The sequence below is a fragment of the Lithobates pipiens genome, unplaced genomic scaffold, assembly GCF_037356315.1.
Source record: "Lithobates pipiens isolate NorthernLeopardFrog02 unplaced genomic scaffold, aLitPip1_a1.2 Scaffold_28, whole genome shotgun sequence".
Lineage (NCBI taxonomy): Eukaryota > Metazoa > Chordata > Amphibia > Anura > Ranidae > Lithobates > Lithobates pipiens.
In genome coordinates, this window is record NW_027507789.1 from 64355654 (window position 1) to 64369357 (window position 13704).

Sequence of the window (13704 nt, forward strand, 5' to 3'; positions counted from 1 at the left end):
CTTCCTTCCTTCTTTTTTTCTTCCTTTACAACTCTACTTTGCCCCCCATTACCTCCACCCACTAACTTACTCACTTCCATGGAGATTGCTAATCACTGCAAAAATAAGATTGAGACAATTCATCTGGAGATCTCCACTCTACAGATATCTCCCTCAATTTACATTCCTTGTCCTCCTTCACAATCAATAATTCCCTCTTTTAACCCAGCTACTATAAATGTCCAATATCTGATATACCTGTGTAGGATGAATTTGATATGGCCACAGAGTCTGTAGGATCACACCAGCTGTTTTCATCTCCCTGCTCTGGACTATATATATATATATATATATATATATATATATCTATATATATATTTTTTTTTTTTTTATATTTATTGTATGTTTTTGGACTTGTGTGTTGAATTGTTGATCATTTATTTTTGTCTGTAGGTTGGTGTGTTTCAGAAGTTTTTTTGCTGTCATTATTTCACATGCAACATCTATGACCCATCTTTACCTATTTTTTTTCCACATACGGTAGTCCCTTCAATTTTTATATAGATTTTTTGAATTTTTACACTTAATTTTTTTTTTGCATTTTTATCACAATTTTTATAAAATTACATTAATTATTTCAAAGGTGTTTTTACACACTCATTTTCACCATTTATATTTGAGCAACTTTTTGTGTTAGTAGGTTAGGTGTTAGGTAGTAATTTAGTTATATATTTGACTGGCCGCCACAGTTATACTGCAGAAGAATGGCTCTCCTGGGCGAACCGCTGTAGCTATACATTTAAGATGCTGTAGGAGGTGCGTGCACCCACAGAGTGTGCCTGGAGCTGATGCGAGTGCTCAGCGGGCGCGATGAGCGGTGGGCACCCGCCAGGCCCGGACTGGCCATAGGGCACACTGGGCATTTATACACCGCTCCTAAAGCACCCCAAAGATGCTGCTTGCAGGACTTTTTTTAATGTCCCGCAAGCGCACTGCTCCAGTGTGAAAGCACTCGGGCTTTCACACTGGAGTGACAGGGGAGGCGCATTACAGGCTCTTTGCAGGCGCTATTTTTAGCGCTAAAATGCCTGTAAAGTGCCTCTGTGTGAAAGTAGCCTAACCTAATCCCAAAATACCAACCAAGCCACTCTCTTCAGTCCTCCTTATGCCCCGTACACACGAGCGGACTTTTCAACATCCAAAGTCCGTCAGACCGAGTCCGTCAGACTATCCGATCGTGTGTGGGCTGCAACGGACTTTAGCTTCGCAAAAGTCTGACGGACTTTAGAAATGAAGCATGCTTCAAATTTTCCCGACGGAACTCCGCCGGACCCGGTCCCCTTCGAAAAATCCGCTCGTGTGTATGCTACTCCGACGGACTAAAACCGACGCTAGGGCAGCTATTGGCTACTGGCTATGAACTTCCTTATTCGAGTCGGGTCGTACGTCATCACGTTCGAATCCGTCGGAGTTTAGTGTGATCGTGTGTGGCCAAGTCCGTTCGGCCGAAAAGTCTGTCAGAACTCCGTCGGAACTCCGGCGGAACTCCTTTGGAAGTCTGTCGGACATAAGTCCTCTCGTGTGTACGGGGCATTAGACCTCCTGCTCTCTAGCTCCCTTGTCATCTCTTCCCATGCTCGCCTTCAGGATTTCTCCAGAGCTTCGCCCATACTTTGGAACTCCCTACTCCAATCTGTCCAACTGTCCCCTAATCTATACATCTTTAAAGAAGCCTATCCTGCTTCTAACTAATACATTGCTTTACTTCCTCCATCAGCTCACCCCCCACAGCTATTTCCTTTGTTTCAATTGACCCTCCCTTTTTAGATTCTAAGCTCTAATGAGCAGGGTCCTCTAATTCCTCTTGTATCAAATTGTAATGTCTGCCTTTATTTTGTTAAGCGCTGCACAAACTGTTGGCGCTATATAAATCCTGTATAATAATAATAATAATAATAATAATAATAAACTACTCTTTCTTTCAACACCTACCTGCTAATGGAGGTCCGACCAAAAGTGTAACACTTTCAAGAATGGTAAAAAGTCCAAAAGCTCCAGGGAATCTCTTCATTCCTACTATTTCCATCAACACATGGAAAACCAGCGCTCCAATTACACTCATAGAGACACCATACAGGCCACAATATACCAGAAGTGCAGGAAAGGATGCTGAGGCGGCACAAACCAGGTTACTGAGTCCATTCAAAACCACGGCACAACTAAAAAGGTAAATTAGTTTTCCGGAGAATATTTTGTGCTGTGATACGATTCCAGCCACTGGGCGTGCAAAAATATTGACAAAACCAATAAGAGAGAGCAACAGTGCGGCAGTGGTTTCCTCTATGCCATTGCTGGTTGCATATGGTACCAGATAGAAAAGTGGCAAAACAAAGCCTAGAACCATCCATGTAACACCTATTGTGTAAATCTGGTATCGCCTGTGTCTAAGCAGTAGGTCAAAAGCCATATATCTCTGTATTCCTGTCCTCTGTTCCAATTCTGTTACACCACCAGATGTTCCATTGTGCATTGAAGAAGAGGGGTCTTTTCCAAGGGCAGCTGGTGGAGCTTTCACTGGCCTCATCATGGCTCCACATACACAACAGTTAAGCAATATACCTCCAAATATCATAAAGGAACCTCTCCAACCCATTGTCTCTAAGAGGTACTGGGAAATCAGCGGCCAAAGAGCCATGCCTATGGAGGCTCCTGTGGCGGCAAGAGCGTTCGCCAAAGTTCGTCTCTTGATGAAGTAGTAGCCGAGCACTGTGACTGATGCTTGGAAGCCGAGAGACAGCCCTAAACCTAAAAGTAAAAGAAAAATTAGGTATTTCATCGTGTACAGCCAGGCAATACCATGCAGCCATAATTTACACTATATGGCCAAATGGTGGTGGACACCTGTTCATTACACCTATATACATATATATTTAGACATCCTATTTAAATGCCAGAAGCATCAATATGCAGCCCACATCCAATCTGTGGCAATAGCAGCCTCCACTCTGGGAAGGCTTTCCACGTGATTTTGAAATGTATCTGTGAGAATTTGTGCCTATTGAGCCAAAAAGAGGTAAGGTTGATATTGGAAGAGACTATCTGGCTCGCAATTATCCTTCCAATTCTTTTCAAAGATGTCTAGTACGGTTTGAGCCAGGACTCAATGCAGGCCACCTGAGTTCCTTCACAAACAATGCTTTTAAGGAGCTGGCTTTGTGCAGAGGAGCACAGTCATACTGAAACAGGAAACATCCTTCCCCAAACTCTTGCCACAAGGTTGGAAGCACACAATAGTCTAAATGTATGGTGTAGCATTAACATTATCCTTCATCGTAAAACACCTGAGCTCAATAGTTTGGAGGGGTGTCCACATACTTTTGACCATATAGGAGGGTGTAATGGTCAAGTGTCCCGGAACTTTTAGCCATATCTATCACTTATGCACTCTCTGGAGCTGAGAAGCAGTTTGTAAGGTCAGTTAGTTAAGATGGCAGTAAATATCAGGCTTCAGATGACCTCTGACTTTTGACACTTAGGATGAGTTAGGCACAGGGAACGTAAGTAAAGCTAAATTAGTGATCAAGGTATGCCTACACAACAAAACAAAAAATAGGATTTTTAAAACAGCTTACCTGTAAAATCCTTTTCTTGGAGTACATCATAGGACACAGAGCCTCAAGTATTTACTTAGTGGGTTATGCGCCTACCTTCAGGTGTTGACACTGGTATAACCAATACAGGAAGTTGACTCCCCTATATAACCCCTCCTCCTTCCAGGAGCACTCAGTCTTTGTAGCCAAGTCATATGAGCAATATACTCTCACCCCATAAAACAGAGGGACAGGAGCTCTGTGTCCTATGATGTACTCCAAGAAAAGGATTTTACAGGTAAGCTGTTTTAAAAATCCTATTTTCTTTATCGTACATCATAGGACACAGAGCCTCAAGTATTTACTTAGTGGGATGTCCCATAGCAATGCTACTTGAGGGGAGGGAGACACAACCCGTAGGGTAACCCCCAGACCTGAGGACTTATACTGCTGCCTGCAGCACACTGTGCCCGAAGGCGATATCCTCATTCCATCTTACATCCACTTAATAACATTTTGCAAATGTATGCACTGAAGACCAAGTTGCGGTCTTGTAGATCTGAGACACGGAAGCCTGGTGACACACTGCCCAAGAAGCACTAACTGCTCTAGTAGAGTGCACCTTAACTTAAAAAGGGGGAATCTTTCCCTTTAAATCAAAAGTTTAAAATTATAACTTGCCAAATCCACTTAGTGACAGTGGATTTAGATTCCGCCTGTCCTTTTTTAGGACTCTCTGGCAGAATAAATAAGACGTCTGAGCAGTTTTCTCTAAATAGATCTTCACTGCTCTCACTACATCAAGACAATGTAGTGACTTTTCTTCCCTGGAACATGGTCTTGGGGGGAAACGATAGCAGGACAATATCTTCATTCAGATGGAAGCCTAAAAGCACTTTTGGCAAAAAGCCTGGACGAGGGCGTAACGCCACTCTGTCCTTATGAATAATCAAATATAGCTATTTACAAGAATGAGCAGCCAATTCTGAAACCCTCCTTGCTGAGAATATAGCAACCAAAAATATCAGCTTCCTAGTCAGAAGGACTAATGCCCCATACACACAATCAGATTATCCGGCGGACTAGGTCCACTTGTGTGTGGGCTCCGGCGGACTTTTTCTTCCCAAAAGTCCGGCGGACTTAGAAAGAGGTTTGGACTCAAAATCCACCCGTCTGTGTGCTAGTCCGCCAGACTTTTGAAATGAACGGACTTGCCCACACACAGAGAAAAGTCTGTTCATTTTGAATGCGGCTCCAGGTCGCTGGCCCCATCACCTGGTATGGACATAAAGGGGAAGCCTGAAAAAATGGCGTGGAGGTCCCCCCCAAATTTCATTACATTCCCTTATCCAAGCACGCAGCCCGGCCGGTCAGGAAAGGGGGTGGGGACAAGTGGCCGTACCAGACCACGTGTCCTCAACATGGGGGATGCTTTGGGGAAGGGGGGGCCCTGCGGAAGGCGTGTTGCCTGGTGAATAGAATCCTTCATAGAATCCTTCATAGCATCTATAGAAAAGCATAATGCTTTAGATAGCTTGGCCAATTCCTGTGCTCGTTGTGCAGGGAGCTCATTTGAGAGCATCTGTGAACTGGTCCTTTAAGGACTGACAGATGCCTATAGCTGCAATTGCAGGTTGAGCAATAGTACCTGCTAAGGAAAAAATAGGATTTTAACAGACCTTCCAACTTCTTATCTGTTGGATCTTTAAGCATAAGCACATTGTCCACTGAGCAAGTTAAACTTTTATTCACATTGGAAATTGCAGTGTCAACTGCTGTAACTTTCCATCTTTTAGTGAATTTTTCTTCCATAGGATAGAGACTTGAGAATCTTTTTGGAGGGGAAAAATGCTTATCCGGATGATCGCATTCGGTATAAATAAGCTTTTCCAGTAATGCGTGGATGGGAAATGCATGCAAAGGCTGTAAAGGCTTCAAGGAGGAGAACGGACCTTCAGCTAACTTTGTTAGGGGTAGCATGAAAGCAGAGCGAACCAACTCTGTAAGGCTCTGTACTTCAGATTGTGAAGTAGGAACTTCAAGTATGGTTTCCTCTGTGAGGAATAATCGGCTTGTCTTTCCTCCCGATCATCTGAGGGCAATACCCCATCCTGTCCCCATAATTATTTTGGACCCTCCACTGACTGTAAAGAGTCTAAGGTGGGGAGGGGGATCTAGGAAGCTTCCTATCCACTTGGATGGAGGATGCGATTAAAGCTGCTAATCTTCCTTCCAAGCCTTGCAAGTCAGAGGAAAATGCATCTTCATTCACATATACAGGGGCTGAAGTATGTGAAGCATTTGCACCACCGCTATCTTCCAATGGCTCACTCTGGCTTGCCATGTCTGATCTCTCTGAAGAGGAAGACAGTATGGAGGCATAACTGTGATTCCCAGCGCCTGGGGGTGACACCTTAGGTACCTTTACGGTAGGTCTGGGAGACATAGTGCTAAGCACAAAGTAGAGGTACACACAAATTATTTGCTTGACAACAGTTCTAGCAAAATAACAGTTCTTTAGTTGCTAAGTACCTTTTTTTTCTTTTTGGAAATGCCTGTTTACACCCTTACGTGCCCAGCGCTCTGATGTCTCTTAGTGTGACAGACTGCCTCTCTTCAGTTAAAGTCTTTCTGAAAAATGATGTCCATGATATAAAGCCTCAGGTGGTACCTGATTGGCATCCTCAGCGCTTCCCCCTCAGCTATGCAGCAAGTGCCGTGTGTGGGGACGTTACATCCATACACAGCGCTGCGTGACCTTGCGGACACGCCTCTCTGCGTCCTCAGGCATACTGCCCTTCTCTTTGAATATGCCTTGTTCGTGCTCGAACGGCATTCGGGTCTGCTATTGCAGACCTGAAGGGAGAAGGTGAGGCTGGCCGTTCCTTTTGGAAGCTGAACATGCCGCCTGAAACAGGGATCGACATTTACACTGCCCTGCTAGGGACCCGTATGGCCAACACAAAGTAAGGTGAGTATCTGTAACTTGTGGACGCACTATATACCTCTACAAGAGGGGAGGGAAAGAGGGGGGAGGGGGGTTCTGTCAGCAGATTTATAGTCTTTAAAACCACAGAGGCACAGGGAGTTTCCCAATGTTACTAGGAGGAAGTGCTGGGTTGTAATTAAACCATGTAGCACACATCTCTGTATTAGTAACTGCTGTATTTTTACCAAATCCCACAAAATCTCTTTAAGAACCCCCTCTGCCGCGGGGACCACACATGTTCTGAGACAGAGCTGCACTAAGACACATACATAGGTAGTGTAAGTTACTCCCTATAGAGGAGACATTTTTAAGGCATATAAGATATATTGAAGGAAAAAGCATAGCTTCTTCCCTTACCTTGTCCTCGCTGCAGGATACTGCTGATTTAACAGACAGATCCAAATTTCACCCATCACGGCGGGCAGCGTAGTTTAAACCTTCAAATACTGGGGCTGTTTTAATAGGGGTTTCGCACCTTTGGGCCTTGTATAGCACCCCTCAGGACAACTCTAGGTAATGTAGCAAGACCAAAAAAGAGTCCTGGTTCCTAGGGTCCAGCTCTCAGAGAGAAGCTTACAGGCAAAACCTTGTTCTTGAATCGAGGTCCAGGTACCATCCCATGGCCTCAGTGGCGAGGATGGTTCCGGTTGTGGAGGTTTTTTAAATCCAGCATGGATCCCTCCCTGGAGCTCCTCAGAGCACAACTTCACTCGTGACCAACACTTTAGACACTGGCGAAAAAAACTGAGTGCTCCTGGATGGAGGAGGGGTCATATAGGGGAGTCAATTTCCTGTATTGATTATACCAGTGTCAACACTTGAAGGTAGGCCTATAACCCACTAAGTAAATACTTGAAGCTCTGTGTCCTATGATGTACGATAAAGAAAATTCAGATTCTTGCTTAAAGTTAACCTGTGCTTGGCCCATGTAGGTCAGTGTAACAGATTTGCTTTAATTCTCTTTCCAGCAGCATCTACTCACCTTTCCTTCACTCCCCTGCCATTCTGTTTAGGTGCTGGAAGAGTAAGATCAGAGTTTGATTGTCAAAATCATCAGCTCAGCCAATGCCACAAGAAGCTCTTTAGCTCCATGGAGATAGTTCTAGCATTCCTATGTTATAGTTGGGGATAGAGCACTCTTCATTTATTTACTCCCGACAGGGCTGTATGAATTATGGGTATGTCAGCAAGTCATGTCACAGGCTAACTATGGGTCTGCAGGCTTGCCACATCTTTGTATGTAATCCTGCTGTTCTCATTTCAAGTGGCATTGCTAGTGTCTGTCAACGCTACTTAACCCCCCTGACGGTATTCCCGAGTCTGACTCGGGGTGGATTTTTTATACCAAAAGCGGTATCCCCGAGTCAGACTCGGGACTGCATCGCTGGATCCAGGAGGAGGTTTACTTACCTTCTCCCTCGGATCCAGCGTTGTCTCCCCGCTGTACGAGCGAGCCGTGTCTCGCTCGATGCATTACATCGCCGATCTCCGTGCCCTGTGAGCGTTGCGACGCACGGGCACGGAGATCAGCGCCAAATTCAAAAAGTGAAACAAACAGTAAACATACAGTATAATGTAATCTTACAGATTACATTGCTGTATGTAAATATTTCACATCCCCGTTGTCCCTAGTGGTCTGCCCAGTGTCCTGCATGCAGTTTTATATAATAAAAACTGTTCTTTATGCCTGGAAACTGGAGATTGTCCATAGCAACCAAAACTGTCACTGTACATCAAAAATGATTTTAGACCAGCTAGAAAACAGCGATAATAAATTAGAATCACTCGCAGAATTGAGCGATAGCGATTTGTGGGGAGATCCGTCATCAAATACTGAAAAGTAATGACAGTGACAATTCTGCAACTGAGCAAATTTCAGTGTTTTTGATTTGATTACATTATTGAATAATTTTTATTATTGTTATATTATTATTTGGTACAATTATTTATAATTATTTATTATATTATAATTTATGATTTAATTTTTCAAACTTTATCATACCCGGGATGTCTGCTAGACTCTGGTTTGGACAGATTTAAGAGAGTTATTCCTAAGAATTACAGGACTACAATATAAAACGCCAAATTTTCATGCAAAATAATGGTACCGCTTTTAGCACCTAAAATCCGAAATAATCGTACCGCCAGGGAGGTTAAAAGATAGAGGCTAGAAAAGAAGAGAAAGATGGGCAACATAAATCAGACTGCAAGGATCACCAGGTATTTGGACTTTCACATTTGGTTAGGAAAAAAACAATCCCTTCTGGGTGATCAATGTTCCTTCAAAGGAGTTTTAACACACTTCGTATCTGATTTCAACCTTTTAATGCTCTGAAGAAATAGCGGTTTGTTTGACCATTCACTTTGACTGATTCTGAATGGGAGCGTCTGGTTCACAATAATGACCTGGTGCACCCTCCGTGTTCTAATAAGGGAAGTTGCAGGGTCTGCATCCCTTTGTAAGTATTTAACCACTGGAGAGTATCTCAAGAAAAATGAAATTCCTATTGCAGGGTATGCCTCAAATTTAACTTCTTAGTGCAGACCTCTGAGAAAATCAGTGAGCCAATCAGACAAGCAGGAAATGGCATTTCTGGGGCGGGCATTTTGTACACTAACTGTGTATAGAACACCTCCAGGTTGCCATATTGCATCAGGAACAGTCCATTTTCAAGACTGCTGGAGCATGGGGTGCTGGACCATTCTTGTGCAGGAAGGAACGGTGGATCAGGTAAATATATCTCTGCTGTCCTCTCCCCTAGAATAAATTGAACAGTTAACTTGTGCAGTGCGGACACAGTCTCACTGCAAATTAAAAAAATTGGCTTTAAATTACAACCTGTTTTGTGTTGCAATTGCATATATTGTTTATATGTTGTTGTTTTTTTTTGGTATATTTTTTCCACAAAAGTAGAGTTACCCTTTAAGAGTGTGTCACACAGTATTGTTTTAAAGCAGAAGCAAACCCATTCATAAAACTGTGGATGTGTCGGAAATGTAACACTCCGATTGGTTGTGCTCTCAACAAAACTGTCAAACCAGCCAATGGCTGGTGTCTAAACTGATCACATGTGCAGCATCGTGGCAGTTGTAGATTAAACAGAGGCAAAGATGGCAGCTTCCTTGGCTGAAAATGATAAGGGGGGTTTACTTACCCTTTAAGTTTACAATATGTGGGTGACTTAGTCATAGAATTTACTGGCCTATTACCTCCACTCTGTACCCTGTTCCATTGCCAGTAAGGATGAGCGCCGGCGTGTTCGCATACTGCACGTGCAGAGCCCGCCAGGAAGTCGGTGCAGCACTGTGCTAATCACAGGCAGTGAGACATTGCTCAGCGCTGCGCCGACTTCCTGGCGGGCTCTGCACGTGCAGCATGCGAACACGCCGGAGCTCATCCTTACTGGCAATGGAACAGGGTACAGAGTGGAGGTAATGGGCCAGTAAATGGGCTTGTCAGATAGGTGCATGGAATGTCAACAGCACCAGTCGGAAAATAGTCTGCAAGCAATCATTGTGGTTGCAATATCTCAATAGAGCACAAGCTCTGTTTGCCAAATATGTAATAAACATCATAACAAAAATACTTAATTGTAAAGGAAGAGCTTAATAAAAATGTCAAAACATCTGCTTTGAAGTAATTAGGTTCAACCACCATTAGTAACTATGGTTGGATTTTTATTTAAAAAGCTTTAAAAACATTATTGGAGAAGAAGAAAATACTGTAAGGCTATAGGTGTAAAAACACATTAACCGCTTGCCAACCAGACGCCGTCATTATACTGCGGCAGGTCAGCACGATCCCGAGAACCATCATAGCTGTGCGTCGGCCCTTTAAATGCCTATAGCAGACGCGCACGGGCCCACTGCACAGTGGGGGAACCGATGCGCGTGGCTGGAGGGTGCGATGACCGCTGGCCATGCACGATTGCGGGCACGAGAGCCAGAAATGGGACGTGTGTGTGTAAACACACAAATCCCTGTTCGGTGGAGAGAGGAGAGACAGATTGTCTGTTCCTACTAGCTAGGGACAACAATATGTCTCCTCCTATAGTCAGTTCCATCCCCCCACAGTTAGAAACACAAACGAGGGAACACATTTGACCCCTTGATCGCCCCCTAGTGTTAACTCCTTCCCTTGCCAGTGTCATTTATACAGTAATCAGTGCATTTTTATAGCACTGATCACTGTACAAAATGTCAGTGGTCCCAAACATGTGTCATAAGTGTCCGATCTGTCCGCCGCAATGTCACAGTACAACTAAAAATTGCTGATCACTATCATTACTAGTAAAAAAATAAAAATAAAAATGCCATAAATCTATCCCATAGTTTGTAGACGCTATAACTTTTGTGCAAAGCAATCAATATAAGCTTATTGAGATTTTTCTTTAACAAAAATATGTTGAAGAATATATATTGGCCAAAACTGATGAAGAAATTTGATTTTTAACCACTTGCTTACTGGGCACTTAAACCCCCCTCCTGCCCAGACCAATTTTCAGCTTTTAGCGCTGATGCACTTTGAATGACAATTGCGCGGGCATACAACACTGTACCCAAATGAAATTTTTATCATTTTTTTACCACAAATAGAGCTTTCTTTTGGTGGTATTTAATTACAGCTGGGAGTTTTATGTTTTGCTAAACAAACAAAAAAAGATGCAAAAAAAAAAAATCATGTTTAATAGTTTGTTATAAAATTTTGCAAACAGGTAATTTTTCTCCTTCATTGAAGTGCGCTGATGAGGCGGCACTGATAGGCTGCACTGGTGGGCACTGATAGGCTGCATTGGTGGGCACTGATAGGCTGCACTGGTGGGCACTGATAGGCATAGTTAAGGCAGCACTAATAGGCACAGATAAGGTGGCACCGATAGGCACAGATAAGGCAGTACTGATGGGCACAGATAAGGTGGCACGGATGGGTGGCACGGATGGGTGGCACTAAGGGGCACTGATAGGTACCACTGATAGATGGGACTGATGGGCACCGATAGGTGGCACTGATAGGTGGCTCTGATAGGTGGCACTGCTGGGCACTGATGGGCGGCACTGATGGGCACTGATGAGCACTGGTAGATGACACTGATGGGCACGGATATGTGGCACTGGGGTGCAGCACCGTTGTTGAGGCAGATTGTGGGCACTGCTGGGTGGCACTGTGGGCACTGCTGGGTGGCACTGTGGGCACTGCTGGGTGGCACTGACGGGGGGGCACTTATTTTTTAATAAGGTGGCACTGGCAGGGGGCAGGTGGGCACTGGCAGGGCTGGCTGTGATCGGGACTGATGTCCCGATCACGGCCGCCGGTGATCGGCTCTTTTTTTTCTCCTCGCGCTGTCAGCGCGAGGAGTAATAATAGCCGATTACCGGCTCCGTTGCATTACATGATCAGCTGTCATTGGCTGACAGCTGATCACGTGATAAGGGGTCGGGATCGACCCCTTGCTCGGATCAGGGATCAGGCGAGTCTCATAGACTCGCCGATCACAGAGCGTGCCGCGCGCGCCCCTCAGTGCAAAGGAGGTCCGCTCTGTAGCTGTCATTCGGCTATAGCGCGGGTCTCAAGTGGTTAAAAACATTTTTGGGGATATTTATTACAGTAAAAAATAATATATATATATATATTTTTTTTTCAAAATTGTCGCTCTTTTTTTGTTTATAGTGCAAAAAATATAAACTGCAGAGGTGATCAAATACAATCAAAAGAAAGCTCTATTTGTGGGGGAAAAAAAGGATGTCAATTTTGTTTGGGTACAGCGTCGCACGACCACGTAATTGTCAGTTAAATTGACGCAGTGTCGTATTGCAAAAAATGGCCTGGTCAAGGCAAATCTTCCGGTCTGTAAGTGATTAAATGCACACATTCCAACTGGTGGAACATGTTTCAAACAATAACGATACATTCATTAGTGTCCTAACCCAGAAAAAGGGAGGAGGGCAGTATTTATAGCATAATAAAAAAGTTTTTGCGCAAACTTGAAAAACTTACAGCCTTGGAACTGAAGATCATTACAACTAAACGTCCAGAAAATGAGGTCTTCATTTTATCTAGATAAGTATTCACTGAAAAAAAATCATTCATTGATATTTTACTTAAGGTTCTAGGTTTGTGAATGTTTAATTCACAAAGATAAAAAAGGTATAGCTGTTAAAGAAAGGGGGCTGTCACCAATTCGATTCAACCATCTCAGAAGTGTTGGAATGCTATTACCATTGCATGATTTTAACTATTTAAAAAAAAAAAATCTGAAATGTGTCCATTATGCCAGAATCAATTATTTTACAGTATTCATTAAATTAAAGGTGGTTGTAAAGTCTCATGGTTTTTCACCTTAATGCATTCTATGCATTAAGGTGAAAAACCTTCTTTGCTGCAGCTGACCCTAGAGCCCCTCTTTTTCTTACCTGAACCCATCCGTTCCAGCGATGTGCCCAGTGACTCCAGCCGTTGTCTCTGTCCTGATTGGATAGATTGATAGCAGCAGGAGCCATTAGCTTCCGCTGCTGTCAATCAAATCCATTAAAACAAGAGCAGGGGGCGGGGCTGAGTCCTGTTGTCTGTGCCAATGGACACAGCAGCGGAACCCAGGAGTGAGTCTGCATGGGTGCCCCCATGAAAAACAGCTTTTCGCGGGGGCACCCGATGAAGGAGAAGAGCCAGGTGTGCTGGAACGGCACCCCAGAAGAATAAGATCGGGGCTGCTCTGTGCAAAACCCTTGCACAGAGCAAATATGACAAGTTTGTTATTTTTATAAAAAAAAAAAATGCAAACCTTTACAACACCTTTAAAAGTGCTCTCTAGGGGTGTGGATTGATGATGGTAGCATGAAGACGTGCTGACTGGAGCTCTGCACGGGCTGGGATCGGGAACCAAGGGGACCAGAGATCACCCACTATTTTCTGTGGCAACACGCTGTCTCATCTCCCGCAGCTCCAGTCAAGATGGCACCACCGCAAGTCACTTCAGCCATCACTAATAGCAGCAATCAGGAAGGCACATAGGCAGGGGCTGCAGCAGCTGGGGACTCTCTCTCTTACCTTCCTGCTGATTGGTCACACTCCCTTATATTATTCCTGGACCTGCCCCGCTGTAAGAAAGCTATTAGTTTGCGCATAGTGCACACTCGTGCGCATGCGCG

At 44.1% G+C, this 13704-nt stretch overlaps 1 protein-coding gene across 5 annotated transcripts in view; it reads right to left on the reverse strand.

The window, feature by feature from the left end:
• The window catches only part of SLC16A5 (solute carrier family 16 member 5), a 163753-nt gene that overhangs the window by 7861 nt on the left and 142188 nt on the right, over positions 1-13704 (reverse strand). For 4 of the 5 annotated variants that reach the window (XM_077459324.1, XM_077459326.1, XM_077459325.1 and 1 more), the window contains one exon: positions 1972-2784. In XM_077459324.1, the coding sequence (XP_077315450.1) occupies positions 1972-2784 (813 nt within the window). Of the gene's footprint in view, positions 1-1971; positions 2785-8678; positions 8726-13704 lie in introns of all 5 variants that reach the window. The other variant, XM_077459328.1, reaches the window with a different exon arrangement.